Source organism: Limulus polyphemus, unplaced genomic scaffold, assembly GCF_000517525.1.
Source record: "Limulus polyphemus unplaced genomic scaffold, Limulus_polyphemus-2.1.2 Scaffold309, whole genome shotgun sequence".
Lineage (NCBI taxonomy): Eukaryota > Metazoa > Arthropoda > Merostomata > Xiphosura > Limulidae > Limulus > Limulus polyphemus.
This window is the reverse complement of record NW_013665919.1, coordinates 88,546-103,171: the sequence shown is the minus strand read 5'-3', so window position 1 is coordinate 103,171 and position 14,626 is coordinate 88,546. Positions and strand designations below refer to the sequence as shown.

The window sequence follows — 14,626 nt, the reverse complement described above, 5'->3', positions numbered from 1 at the left end:
TCTAATACTTCTAGAAACTGTAAAGATTGGTAAGATCATCTGCCATCAAGCCTGTAAAGTCTTACAGGAAAATATATTAAACTTAAACAAATAAGAATGAAAACTTGTGTTATAAAATACTATACTTTACATTTTCTGTAAGAAATACTTTTAATAAAAGTACTTTATTGTAGATGTGGGTTTTAAGTTGCTAAGTGAACCCTATGTTTGTTTAGCTGATGACTACAGACTGCCTGCTCTTGGATCATATGACACAGGGGATCCAAATACCACCAATTTATACTTGGGAAACTTGAATCCAAAGGTAAGACAAAGTTCGTGCAGATTTACTTGATATTAAAATGTAATTATTCAACATCTTAGAAAATAGGAATATTTTACAAATTACCAGAAGAATTATAACATAACTGTAATTTTTAATGAACATTTATTTCTTTAATTGATTTTTTAACAACACATAATATTATTGCATGTGAAACAGTGTATTTAATCTTTACAAAACTGACTTGATCATTTTTCATCATTATTGATATTTTGTTAAAGTATATTCAAGTATTCATGAACTGTTTTATAAATGTACATTAATGAATGTTTTTGAATGATAGTCTAATATTTGTTAAGAGCAAATGGGGATAAGATAGAAGTTTGGAATATAATTCATGAATGGGGAAAAAAAGTTAGTCAGGGTAAGAAGATATGCTGACCAGTTAAGTGACCATTAGCCTATTTTGCATAACATGAAAAAGTTCTGATGAAAGGTTATAGGAAAGAAGCTGAATAAACATAAACCGAAAGTTACAATTAAAAAAATAAACATTTAACCCTATCGCCACGGGTATCCTTTACTGTGCATGACATAAAGTTTTAGTGTCTTACATTTAAAATTTTATTAAACTGCTTTTTGTTTATGTTGTACTAATTAGTATAGCATAAAATCTTAGCTAATAATGCAGAGGTTAATAGTATTTAAGTTTTAAGTTCTTAATTCTATAAAGCAATATTTAAAAAAATCCTGAATTTCTCCTTCTGTGACACACATGACACATTTTCTATGAGTATCTTCTCTTTATTATTTTATCCACCAACCCTTCAGAAATTACAAAATTAAATGTAAATTACTCACTGTGATTATCGTCATTGCTCAGACAAACCATAATTTTTATAGCCTTCCATTTTTTTGGTTACAGAGCTATCAAATAGAAAATCAGACCCCTCTTGTTACATCCTCTCTTTCAGGAGTTGTTAATAGTTCTCTATTACGTTTAATTATATATTACCTATAACCAATAGAAAGTCAAGGTTTTCATCTATTAATGACATATTGTATAACATTGTATTCTGAACAGATAAGTGTCAATTTCACTCAGAGTACAAACTTGATTTCCATGGGAAAGTTAACAACTAGCTTGGATGAACTTGTAACGGCTCTTGTCGCATAGTTAGAAAACCAGAAAAATTTTGAGAGTTAGGTGAAATTATATACTTTTTCATGTTATTAGTCTATGTTCTTTTGTGCATTATTTAGTTAAATAAAAATTTTTTTAGTGCATTACTACCATTAGTATAAAAAAGTAGGGTTAAGTGTCATCAATCAATAGCAAGAAAAAGAAGATTGGGTTAGTGCTTTATTTCTTGTTTTTGAAGTTTATTCTTTATTTATTGTTATAAAAGTAATTAAAAGGTAAAAATATGGGTCTTTTTAGGTTAGATAAGATTGAATTAGGTAAAATGTATAATAATATAATAAAAATGTTTCATGAGTCATGCACACTAGCAGCTTGTAGTAGCTCGTGGGTAATGTAATTCAATAGCATAATGTGAGCTGCATGTTCCCCGAGTGATTTACAACTTATAATGGCGTGAATAGTAGTTACACATTTCAAAGGGCAATAAAACAATATAATTTAATTGTAAATAGATGTATACTGTTATGAGCTTAAAGCTACTTAAGATAAACAAATGTAGTTTCATGTTACAATTTGAAGTCATTTTAGAAAGAAAAAAATTTTAATTTAGATTTTTTTGGTGGTTATGAGGTTGGATAAATTGACAGATCCCATATAGAGATAGGGTAGAGAAAATAATGGACAAAATATTAAGTTTTACTGAAAAAAAATGTTTGAAATGTATTTAGGAGAGTTTTAGAAGTTACACAAAGGAAATTTGAGATTTTTGAGATGAAGAAAAGTATTTTTAATCTTCAAATGAAAATTACTTTGCACACAGACTATTCAAAACAAATACTCAATATATTCAAGGACAAATCTTTATTTTAGTTTATTAAAAATACTTCACTAAAAAATATGATTTTTTTTATGTGAAAGACAATTATAACTGAAAGACTGCTAAATTTTGTGGAGATATACACACTATATTGAAAGTTAGAAGTATTAAATCTATAAATACTTTAAACGTACAAAGAGGTCACATGGTTGGTCAAATTGACCTAGCATGTGTTGAGAGAGTTAACATACTAATATTAATTTATTGCAACATATTAGTGTAAGATCATTAATTGTTTGTCCAGATAAAGTGTTTAAGAACTGGGAGTTGTTTATTTTTGTGTTGATTAAATATTGTAATTTTGTAAATATTCCTCAATGATATTTTATCAGACTTGCAAATAAAATTTGATGCTATCATGATCCTTGACAAAAATAAGTACCACAATAAAGCATATTGACAACTCTAGGATACAAAATAAGTTCATCAGTTTGATGAAAATGTACAAAAGGTATAAAGACTTTACCAAAGTGAGCTCATTGACTGTAAGATTGTACAGTATATAAAACCAACCAACTTGCCCCTGATCAAATCTACATGCTGCAGAAAATTATCTGGTTATTTTGTTGTATCTAGCTTCATTGTTGCTACTGAAAACTAGTCAAACTTCACTAATTACCATCTTCAAAATCCACTCTTCATCAAACTTCATTGATCATACTATTAAAATCTTACATCTCATCTAGACTTACATTTTATAATTAAGATAGTATTGACTTCTCAGTAATGATTCATCTCTTTCTCACGTATATGATGAGGGTTTGAATGCTCTTGTGTATGTATTACTGAAACAGTTCTAAAACTTTAGTTGTCAGAACCTAACTTTAATTACTTTGAGTTCCATAATAATTTTTATTATTTAAATTATTGACATTACTATGAGAAACAGTATAAACCAAACTAAAATATTTATTTCATGGTGCATTATAAAACAGAATGCTTGACAGCCAAACACTTGGAAATGTTAAACATGAAACAAAAATTCTGTTTGGTCTTTCTGTGAGCACACACAGCCTCTAAATAAATCTGCCAAGTTAGTTTTTCTTACACCATACTGATCTGATTTCTTGTAAGAGCAGTAGATTTATACCAGAAACTGATAGATTTCAGTGTCTTTATAATTTAAGATAACATCTTCCACACACTAAGCAAGATATATCATTAGTTACTTAAATAAATATGTATCTGAGATGAACATTTATTCACAAAGTTTCATGGGGAGAAAGTAGTAAAGGCTGTTTTGGTTTAATGTAAATAAATAAATAAATAAATAAAATAACATTGCTAAATCATTTAATCAGCCTTTTCTATATTTGTGAATTTTGTTTTTAAGCCTTTCTACCCATTGTAACTATATATATGTGTAATTTTTTCCACTTTATTGTTCTTTTGCATCTTCCCTAAAATTGCTGGTATTTGACACAGTTTTCTAGTGGTCATCTAATTGGTCAGCTTATTCTACAACTGAAATTAATGTTTTGAATTTGCATAAATCTCTAAATAACATTACCCATTTTCACCTTTATCCTCTTTTTCCTGTTAAATACTAACTTTCAAAGTGTTTTGGTCTTTTAGAGCACATTTTTTATGGATTGTTTTTCTTTAAAGTCAGATGCTGTCTGAATCAGAATAAATGTAAAGAAATTATATGAGAATTATTTCACAAATACAGTCAATACTACATAAAATTTGGAAATGGAGTGATGTCTTGGTTTTTGAATGCTTTACTAACTGGACTAATGGAATTGCCAATATGAATAACAAAACTCAGTAGTTAATTTTATATGCATGTGTACAAGTTTTATATCACTTCTTTCATTACACAGTCACTTGGTGAGTTTAAACTATATATATATGCAAAGATTGCAGTACACTTTTTGTGTACTAAAACAAAACTCTTGTTTGATTTTTGGTGTTTTTGATACACCTTGATTGTCTTTCTTGTACTTGTCTGAACTGTGGGGGAAAATGTTACTAATTATTTGTATATAAGAGAGACCATTTCCAATCAGTTCTTTTTTTTTTTTACTTTTAACCCTTTAAACACGGGTAGAAGAGATTACCATTTGCTTGACTAGGAAAGGACATTTATGCAACAAAGATACGGTAACTCTGCATTCCTCACAAAAAACCTCACAAAGTTTACAAGTATTAGAATGACATTATTCTAATTATATCCTTCAAATAAATATGTTACTTATCTATAGTAGTTATTTGTATTTGGACTTAAAATAATTCGATTGCATGGTGATTTTCATTTAAAGTATAAAAATACTTTTCTTCATCTTAGATTTTCCATATTTCATTTGCATAACCTCTAGAACCTCCTAAATGAATATCAATAGTTTTTAAGGTAAATGTTTATATTTTATTTTTCATTTTCTCTACTGTATCACTAACTCTAGCTGTTATCATCAACGTACAATGCAATGAAATGATTAAAATTAGGAAATAAGAAAAAAATTCCTACCTTCTAATTTTTTGTAGAATACTTTTACATATGTTGTTTTACTTATATTCATAATTTTGGGTCATTTCCTTTTTACATATAGTTAATTTTTAATGTTTTATTTTCTGTTCTTGTCCTTTACCACTTATTATTGATCTCAACACAAAAACAACAGTGCACTCAAGGCATGTTATGGTGTGTCTTGCAGACATGTGCAACCCTTCAGCAAAATTTTCATGCACCGCATAATATTCTAAGAATTGAGAACTAACATAAAGTATGATGTATATTTAGAAAAATGTTTAAACTTTTCAACTATACATTTTAAAATATAATTAACTAAATTATAAAAGTAAGACCTAAATACAATTTAACTGTATTTCTAACTATAACATATTTAGGTAAGAAACAGCTGTAAGTGCTATAGTCAATCAAGCAGCCAACAGTACTATAGTCAGTTACATGTATTCTGTGGCGACAACTGTTCTCCAATTTCAAAATAACCTTTGTTAGATTATAATGTGAAATAAGCTGTTTTTAATGACTATACACATGTATTATGTAACATTCAGGGTATAAAGCTCAAACAAATCTGTTGAAGGTGAGCTAGGCACCTCTCAGGTTGAAAAAATGTAGTACTTGTTTCAACTGTATTCATTTCATTCACACACATTGATATCAAAGGTATTTAATTGTGCAGAAAAAGGTTTAAAAAAGGGTACCTATCACAAAAGGGGTTAAGTGACTTGAACAGAAAAGTAACCAGTAACTTGCTTATCTGTTCAAATCACGTAAAGAAAAATGAAAGGATAAGTGGAAATGAGTATTGAAATTACAATAATGTCTAGTATTTATATTCATTGTTTTCACAAATTAGTGTTAGTATTATTGTGAACATTGTCATTATAGATGACTGAGCAACAGTTATGTGAAATATTTGGACGTTATGGCCCTCTTGCCAGTGTAAAAATTATGTGGCCTCGATCAGATGAGGAGAAAGCCAGAGGGAGAAACTGTGGTTTTGTGGCTTACATGAACAGGAATGATGGGGAAAGAGCAATGAAAAATTTAAATGGTAAATCTGTTTATGCTGAAAAAAAAAGTTTAAAATCCTCTTAAAATAAATATTTAAAATGTTCCTAGGAATGTATAGTATGTAGAAATAAAAGAATGAGAAACTGCTGATTGTAAGGCTTTCATTCTACTAACTCTACTTCTGCTAAAATGTAAATATTACACTGTGTTTTTTTCCTTCCCAGTATTCTGTAGAATAAATGCTTTAATCTGTAAGAAAAAAAAAAGTGAAATAGCACTTACTTTTCAAGTTTTGCCTAGTTATATAAAGGTGTGAATTCTTGCATCTGATAAAAATAAAAAATTAGTAAAATATTTGAATACAAGTATTTTGTGAGAAATTCTGAATGGATGACATTGGCTGTAGTGTGTTGCAAATTAGAAGAATAAAGCTAGTTTGGCTGCAATGTTGTGTATCTAGGCAAGGAGATCATGAATTTTGAGATGAAACTAGGCTGGGGCAAGGCAATCCCCATCCCTCCCCACCCCATCTACATTCCTCCAGCTCTGGTGGATCTCACACTCCCACCACCTCCATCAGGCTTGCCTTTCAATGCTCAACCAGACAAGAAAGACAGAGAAAGGCTGCCACCACCTGGAACCGGATATCCTGGCACACCAGAAGAAGAGGAGGAATTTCAGAAGGTAACCTGTCATCAGAAACAGTGGTATTTTTGTAAATTTATGTATCTTTTCTCAACCAAAATGTCTTTCAGTTATGTGTACAAGAAAATTCTGTTTGAGAAAGTTGACACTAAAAAGCTGAAAGTAAGAGAAACATCAGGTAAGGTAAATAGGTAATTTCTCCCAGCATTATAGAAACAACTGTGTCAAGTCTAAATATAAAAAAAAAATATATGATCATCATACAAAGAAAAAGGAAGAGCAAGTAGTCTTTATAAAGGTTATAGTATCACAATAGGAAGCATTTACATTATAACTAGACATCTAAAATTTATTTATTTTTTATTGATACCAAAATTTAACAGAGTATATGCTACTTTTTTCACAAATTTCTGACGAAACAAAACCATTAAGAAAGCATTAACCTGCATTTAACTCGGTTAAATTTCCCTTGTGTCTTAGAAACGAGGAATATCACTCATTAGTCCTTCTGGGCCAGATAAAAAGAAAGAAAACTTATCAAGCCTTGTATATAGAATTCATTGATGGGAATGATGGCTTTTTAAGGGTTTTTTTTCTAGGTAAAATAGAATATTAAATATTTCACTTTACTGACAACAAATAGTGATGAAAAAATATTCTTAAGAAGTTTGAAACAATTGCTAGTATTATAGCTACCTGACATCTTAATGCTTACAGTATAATGGGAAATATAATGATTAAAAGTGGTATAAAAGTACCATTCACATGAGCTAAATTACCTTTTAATATTAACTACAACCAAAAACATTTTGGCTTTGATCTATTCCAAGGTTGCTTCATGAAAGGCATTCGTCAAAATATATTGAATCTAGTAAAATAGACCAAAGAAACAGATGCATTAAGGTTAAGTGTGTTAACATTAGTAAAAAAAAAAACTATTGATATCATGAACATTTTAATTGTGTAAATATTTGATTTTGCTGTAATGTAGTGTTGACATTTATCTGTGTTTGATGAAATGTCACTGAAGGATTGCATTTATATTCTGTGCTTTTGAATTGCAGCAACTTCCTTTTTAATGTTTTCTAAAACATTCAAGCATTGATTAGGTCAGTGCTAGTAGTACCATGTTCAATATTTGGATGTAAAAAAACAGTAATTTAATTGACATATTTAGTTTTCATTTTGGCAAAACAACTGCTTTTGTAGTAGGAGAGACTGTTTTTTTTTTGATGTTTTTTTTGAAGCCAGTTTATTGTTTCAATAATATAAATATTAAAGACACACTACCTGTAGAATAACAAGATGGCAAGGATTAATTGTAAAGACAGCAGTTGGAAACAGTATTGCTCAAGTTGCAAATACTCTTAGTATTAGCAAATGTTATGAAAGGAAACATTTTCCTTTGCCTTCTTGTAGCTTCTATCCATATCTATATATTCATGATGTTATGAAAACAAAAGTTCAAAATATTAAGACTAAAGTAAAGAATTTTGTAATCTGAGCACTTTAAAAACGTAGATCTTTCTTTGTCAGAAGCGTCTACTTTTCAAAAAGTGCTTTTTGTTATAAGTTTTTTTGTCCATATATGTATATATATATATTACATTTTGTTTTTTAGAGTTAAGTTTCATGATAGTGTTTCACTATGTGTATGGTATTTATAAAAAAATATGAATACTGTGTTCATTTTTTGGGGGAACTAAGTCATATACAGAAAGGATTGATTTAACCAGAACAATTTTTTATATCAACTATTAGACTTCTGTTTTATCGATAGACTTTTTTTTTTCATTAAATGTATGGCAGTTCTTATCATAAATGTGATGATATGTAAAACATTTTATGTTGACCAAAGTATTGGCTAATCAATATTGTGTGTGAAAAAATGTCTAAATGTGAGTGTTTCACTTGGCCAGGGATAGAAATAATGAAATATAATTACATTCACTGGAGGGAAAGCTATCAGGAAGATTGCATTCCCTCGTGTAAAGTTTCATTTCCTCTTGAATTGTTTTTTTATTTAATCAATGCAATATGTTTACTTTGTTGTTCATAACTAAAGGAATACAGATGGACCATGCATCCCCGATTCGGAAAGCCAAATAAAATGAAAAGATGAAATTCCTCAAGCAAAGATAAATTCCACTGGAATGCTGGAATGTAATATTTCTATCCCTGTTGGCCATATTTAATTGAAAGGTCACTGTGGTGATCTAAACCAAAGCAGTGATCTGTCTGTGTGCTTGTGTGTGTGTGAAAACAAACTGGAAGTCTTATCAACAAGTAACTGAAGAAAATGTTAATGTTATTAAACAAAGATTAGTACGAGATGAATGAAATTTAGGCCCACTTTACTGGGAATTGATTGTAACTACTGTATACATTGAAGAAGAAATTTTTTCTGATTTGGGTATTTTTGTCTTAATATTTAAATAGAAGTGGTAGTAATTTCAACAAAGAAAATATTAATCAATGACTAATAGAAGAAAAAATTGTTCAATGAAAAATTTCTAATGCATGTTAAAGTATTTTATTCATTGTAGAATAGGTGTAAAAAAGTTCTGATAGTGTTTAAAGTAGTTTTCTGAAAATAGAATAATTTTTGTAAAAATAAAACATTAATCCTTTCCCTTCGGATAACATACCCTATTTGCACTGCTGAGTGGCTAATATGGTAAAAAAAATTAGTTATTAATTGCAAAATGTAATGAGTACCATTAAATCTAGAAATACACTTGGTACTAATCAAGGCTTATTTTTCTCGAGAATTATCAGCTCATTATGTGCTCTACATTCTAGCTCTTCTGTTTGAGTGAGGATGTTAATTTTTTCCCTAAAACATGTAACTAAAGTTTTTATTTAATTTTTTTAGTAAGCTTTAGTTTTTGTTATTTTAGAAACAAAAATAGTGTTTTCCTTGATGCTCATAAGCATACAAAATCAGCATTTATGTAATTTATGTAATTCATTGTTAAACTGAAAACTTTTATGTAGGTGTACCTGGAGTGGAAAGGATTAAAAAAAAACTTCTGAAATTAAAAATGAAGCATGTTTCTCTATTGTACAAAAAGTATATTTATGTGTAGTATTTTAGAATATTACTTAGTTATTCTTATTTTCATAACACTTTTATCATATGTTTTTAATCACACATGATAATAATTGTCATCTATTCTCACCTCTTGTTTGGTATCCATCGTCCTTCCTGCAGATATTAGCCAATGCAGTTGTCAAAGTGGTTATCCCCACCGAAAGGTACTGGCCTTTTTGTTCCAATTACTTTTTTTCATCCATCCATATTTTAAGGGTAGGAAATAATGCTTTCCGAGGTCATCCAAGTATTTCCCAAGGGCTACTTGGGGTGGTGGAGACCAAGATACCTGTATACTTTGCACATTTCAGTTGTCTGATGCCTGAAATTTGATAATTCTTCTTTCTCAATATTTATATCTACAAGTATAACCTTAACATTGTTATAACTTTAGTTTTACATTTATGTGATGGTATTGTTATTATTATTTACAAAACAATATGTGAAGTTTTTGTGAGCTGCATTAGTATAAATTCATGTAGTTTGTTTTTAATACATTATCACATGATTTTAGCAAGTTTTTCCAAAATGTATCTAATGACTTTATTCAGAAACATTCAACTGAGAAGAAATTTAAGATCTGATTATGTAAGTTTAAAATCATCTAATGTGAGTGGTTAATCACCTTTATTTGAACAGTTTTTGTGTGCTAATACATTGATGAAACACCACAGATGCAAGCTGTGGTGCCACTGGAGATATGTTTAATGACATTGATATGTTTTGTTCACAGTGCATTTCTGACCATTTAACAGTCATTATTGGTACATGAAAACTTGTGGGTAAGGGAATATAAGAAGATTTTCCAAAGTGAAATGCACATGCATCGAGATTGTTAAATGACAAAGGATTTTAATATTTCAATGAATGGAGCCTTTACTATTCTTTATGAAGACAAGAACAACAAAAAAACTGAACATATATGAGAGCAATATAGATCAGAAACCAGTCACCAATAGAATCTAGAGTCAAACATTCATCCAGAATGTGAAGGCTGTCATTACAAAAGAAAATTCTCTGACCCGAAAACAAATGCCATTGAAATGAAGCTTTAGATCAATGGTAGTTTTCATAAGAAAGATGGTCAAAGAAACTTGAATCCAATTTGACGACATACCTTTGATGACCTCTGACACAGCTCTAATGACTTTGGGTTACTTAACTCCTTAAACCCAAGCGGACGCTGCCAGTGTCCGGCCAAAAATCCTGATTCCTCAACGGACAGTGACAGCATCCGTAAACATTTATGTCTCTTTGGCTGAAAACTAATCCAAACCATGTTATTATTCACCTTTTATAAATAGACTGGAAATTTTATAAGTTATGGTGATAATTATTAGGATATCATGAAAATAATTCTGGAAGAATGTGCAAAAATTATGGGTTTAAAAGAGTTAAATATGGTCTTGAAACTAACATACATACACAGTAAAGGAAGTTTGTCCAAATGTTATCAGTATTTTTATTAAACTTATTTATTCACTTGTACATGAAACTAGAAAGAACATGTCTCTTCAAGTTTGGAAAGAGTATGGTCAATTAATATTAACTTGTGATCCAAGCAATCAATGTACATAGATCAGAACTAAAAAATGTATATATGTATATGTAGTAATGAGCAGCTGTTTAAGTATAATATTCAAACTATATTAGATATGATGATCAGAATGCATTATTTCATCAGTTGGGTACCCTCACTGTTAACAATATTTTCGGCTCTAATCTCAATATCTTGCTAAGTTTGGCCAGCCCAGGAGGCTTGGGCTAGTCTTAAGTCCCTATACTAAGCTAACGATGGAAAATAATCCTTATGATAAAATAATAAACATAAAATTAAATAGTAATAATTCAAAACAAAAGTAGATGTATTAAATACTCTAACCAACACTGGTAAAAGTTTCACTTCTTTATGGTGATGGCTAAGTATGAACCACCACACTGTGGTAAAAGTTATACTTTGTTTGGCTAGCTTAATGGATTTAGGTTAGTCCTAAATCCATAAACTAACCTACAAATGTTAATTAATGTTTAAAATAATAATGAAAAAATTACAGAACATGTAATGACTAATACTGTTAATGAAAGTAACCTTAAAGAAAAGACCGGCTATAACTAACTTAATATTGTTGTTGAAAAATAAATAATGCTGTCCTTGAAATTGGCTAAAACAACAACTTCACTCCCAGAGTATGTGCAAAACTTGTGTTACAACCACTTGTTCCACCACTAGTGGTGTTCTTTGTAATGGCCAAGATTATGAACTATTGTCTGCAGTCCAAGTGCCACTGCAGGAGATTTTGTGCCGTGCATTTATGTCTGCAGTCAATCACCCTCTTCACGTATTTTCCAACGTCCATTAGCTGTTTGTAGATGATTACTTCTGAGGGCCCCTTTGAAGAACCCAAAGGTACAGAAGGTTATGCGAGATGTCTGTGAATAGTAGATTATGAATTTTTGTTGATACTTGCATCTAGTGAAGGAACTGGCCTTGACTTAAACATGTAACTGGGTCTTTTGTCTTGATGGTTCTATACGATATTAGCCTCCAGTGTATACAAGGATTGTATTTACTTGCAGCGTTATGGTGTCAGCATGTTAGCGATTGTACGCAGAATTCACCATGGCATTTTTATCAGCTCTTCAGATGTTTGACTTATTATTATAGCTGTAACCTGCAACCACTATTAATCCCATAGGTAAGCTTTCACAACATGATGTGTACCATATTTAGAATACTGTTTCACCAGTAGGATAATAATAATTAGTTTGGACTTTAAATAGACATATTCTTCTTCCTTGCTTCCCACATATCTGGGAAACTATGAAAAATTGAAATATCTAATTTTGCTCTCCCATAAATTGCATTTCAGTGCTGTAAAACTGGAAAAATAAGAATAATAAAAATCATAGCAGCTACGAATGAATAATGGTTGAATAAGAAGTGGTGATTCAAATGTTTATTGGCACTTTACCTACCTATATCAATTCGTTATTAGTTTTGATTGAATTGGTAAATAAACACACAGAAAATTGGCTCTTTTTGCAAAAATGAATAAACTTAATTTGTAATAGCTGAACTGAAACAAATATTACAGTTAGTTTGGATCTTTTTTTTTTCAAATTCTGGTTAGATTCAACATTTTTGTGATCTCTCTCTTTGATTTGACTGCATTAGTCAGAGTGGGATAATCCATTTAATTTGTTTTTTTCTCCTTATAGTCAGTACTTGTTTAAATGGAATATTTGTTATTTTTTACTGTATTTCATTATAACATCTTTTAAAATTCTTTTGTAAACATTAACCTCTTGCTGTTTGAAAGAGTAAGAGCAATTAAAAGTTAACCCTCTTACTACAGGTAGGTTAAAGAGTGCATGTCACAATCTTTTAGTTATTTTCAAAATTTTATTAAATAAAATTACTATTACTTATGTCAATGGAACTGACATCAAAATGTAGTTTATAATTGAAATTTTAATATTATATATGTTTTAATTTCTTAATTTAAAAGAAAATATAAAGAAAAAAATGCAAAATATGCATTTTTGATTATGGCTACAGTATAACATGTATAGTGGTTAATGAATTAGAAACTCAAATTTGAGATATGGACAAGCTAGAGTATAAAATAAGAACCTCCCACTTCTTTGATTTGCTGAGATATCAATATATTTAGCAAACCTACAAGAGTGGCTCCTCCCACTATTCTAATCTTTCGAAACCTCTTGTCTTATTGCACCTACTTCTCTTGAATATGTGTTATAACCATTAGAAAGAGTACATTTTATTCTATGTATATTTTATAATCATTTGTAAATAGCTTGAAGGAGAAAGTTATAATTTCACCAAAACTGTTTAAGTGAGAGGACTAAGTCATTGCTCTGAATAAAAAATATTTCTTGCAACTCGCATATAGCTTATTTAGAAATCCAGATAAATTACAGGGATTTTATGTGTACTAATATAGTAAGATGATATTTTTTTGTTTCTAAAATGTATATTTGAAGCCTACAAAAATTACAATTCACCCTCCACCCAGAAGAATAAGCGAGGCTTATGACTAGGCTTAGCATGTATGACACGTGAGCACAAAACAACTTCATTACACTGTAAGTACTCAAAATCATTGTTTTTTATGTATTTTTATTTATTGTTCTACAATTTAAAGAAAATAAATAAAATTTAAGAAGTTATGAGTAATTAGTAATAATATATATATATATATATATATATATATATACACACATGCACATGTAATGCATGGCAGTCAAAATATCTATCTTGCAAAATATTGGTATTATAGTTACATATTTGTACTTTGTAGGCCAATATATATACTTGTGCCTACTGAATTTATGTTATTCTTCTGTCTAAACTGTGATAAAATAAAAGCAAATTATGCAGTATTAGAAACTTGATAAGTTTCAAAAAAGTTTTATTCATTACATTTCAGAAAGGTAGAATATTTTACAAAAGTTGGAGAGATATAGTTGTGCACAAATGTTATACATCTCTAAAAGGAATAATGTATAAAGTTATACAAACTCTGTCATGCAAGAATGTATACAAATTTTGACACATAATAAAAGGAACAACCACAATGAATGGGAAGAACTTTAATAAAACACGTACATAAAGTCTGCACAGAAAAAAACTGTATCGTTGAATGCAAATTTATATAGATATGTATTTTAGTACAAACATTTTAGAGAACTGCAAAAGTGTTACTTGTAATGGCATATATAGAATATGTATATGTGTATGAATAATAAAACTTTGCAAAAATATTTCAGTCAAAAACAATGTAAAAAGAAAACATTGCTGTACACTCAAATACAAACAATCAAAAATGCTACTAAGATATTTGTTAGTTGTTATCCACTCCCAACTTCTGCCAGGACCCAACTTGATACCCAACTTGACAGTTTTCTTTGGTAGATATAAAGAAACCAATTTTACATTTTGTACTTAACATTTGTTCATCTATAGTTAGTTTCATGTTAGGAGTTTCCCACTACGTTCACCTTCTTCTAAAGTCCTTTGTTTCCCACTACTCTCACCTTCTTCTAAAGTCCTTTGTTTCCCACTACAAAGGACTTTAGAAGAAGGTGAGAGTAGTGGG

At 29.6% G+C, this 14,626-nt stretch overlaps 1 protein-coding gene across 1 annotated transcript in view; it reads left to right on the top strand.

Annotated features, from left to right (window-relative positions):
- Nucleotides 1–14,626, top strand: part of LOC106457268 (U2 snRNP-associated SURP motif-containing protein-like) — an 80,667-nt gene that overhangs the window by 25,463 nt on the left and 40,578 nt on the right. Inside the window, exons 7-10 of the mRNA XM_022383107.1 lie at nucleotides 216–304; nucleotides 5,642–5,807; nucleotides 6,228–6,451; nucleotides 9,627–9,670. Of these exons, the coding sequence (XP_022238815.1) occupies nucleotides 216–304; nucleotides 5,642–5,807; nucleotides 6,228–6,451; nucleotides 9,627–9,670 (523 nt within the window). The remainder of the gene's footprint in view (nucleotides 1–215; nucleotides 305–5,641; nucleotides 5,808–6,227; nucleotides 6,452–9,626; nucleotides 9,671–14,626) is intronic.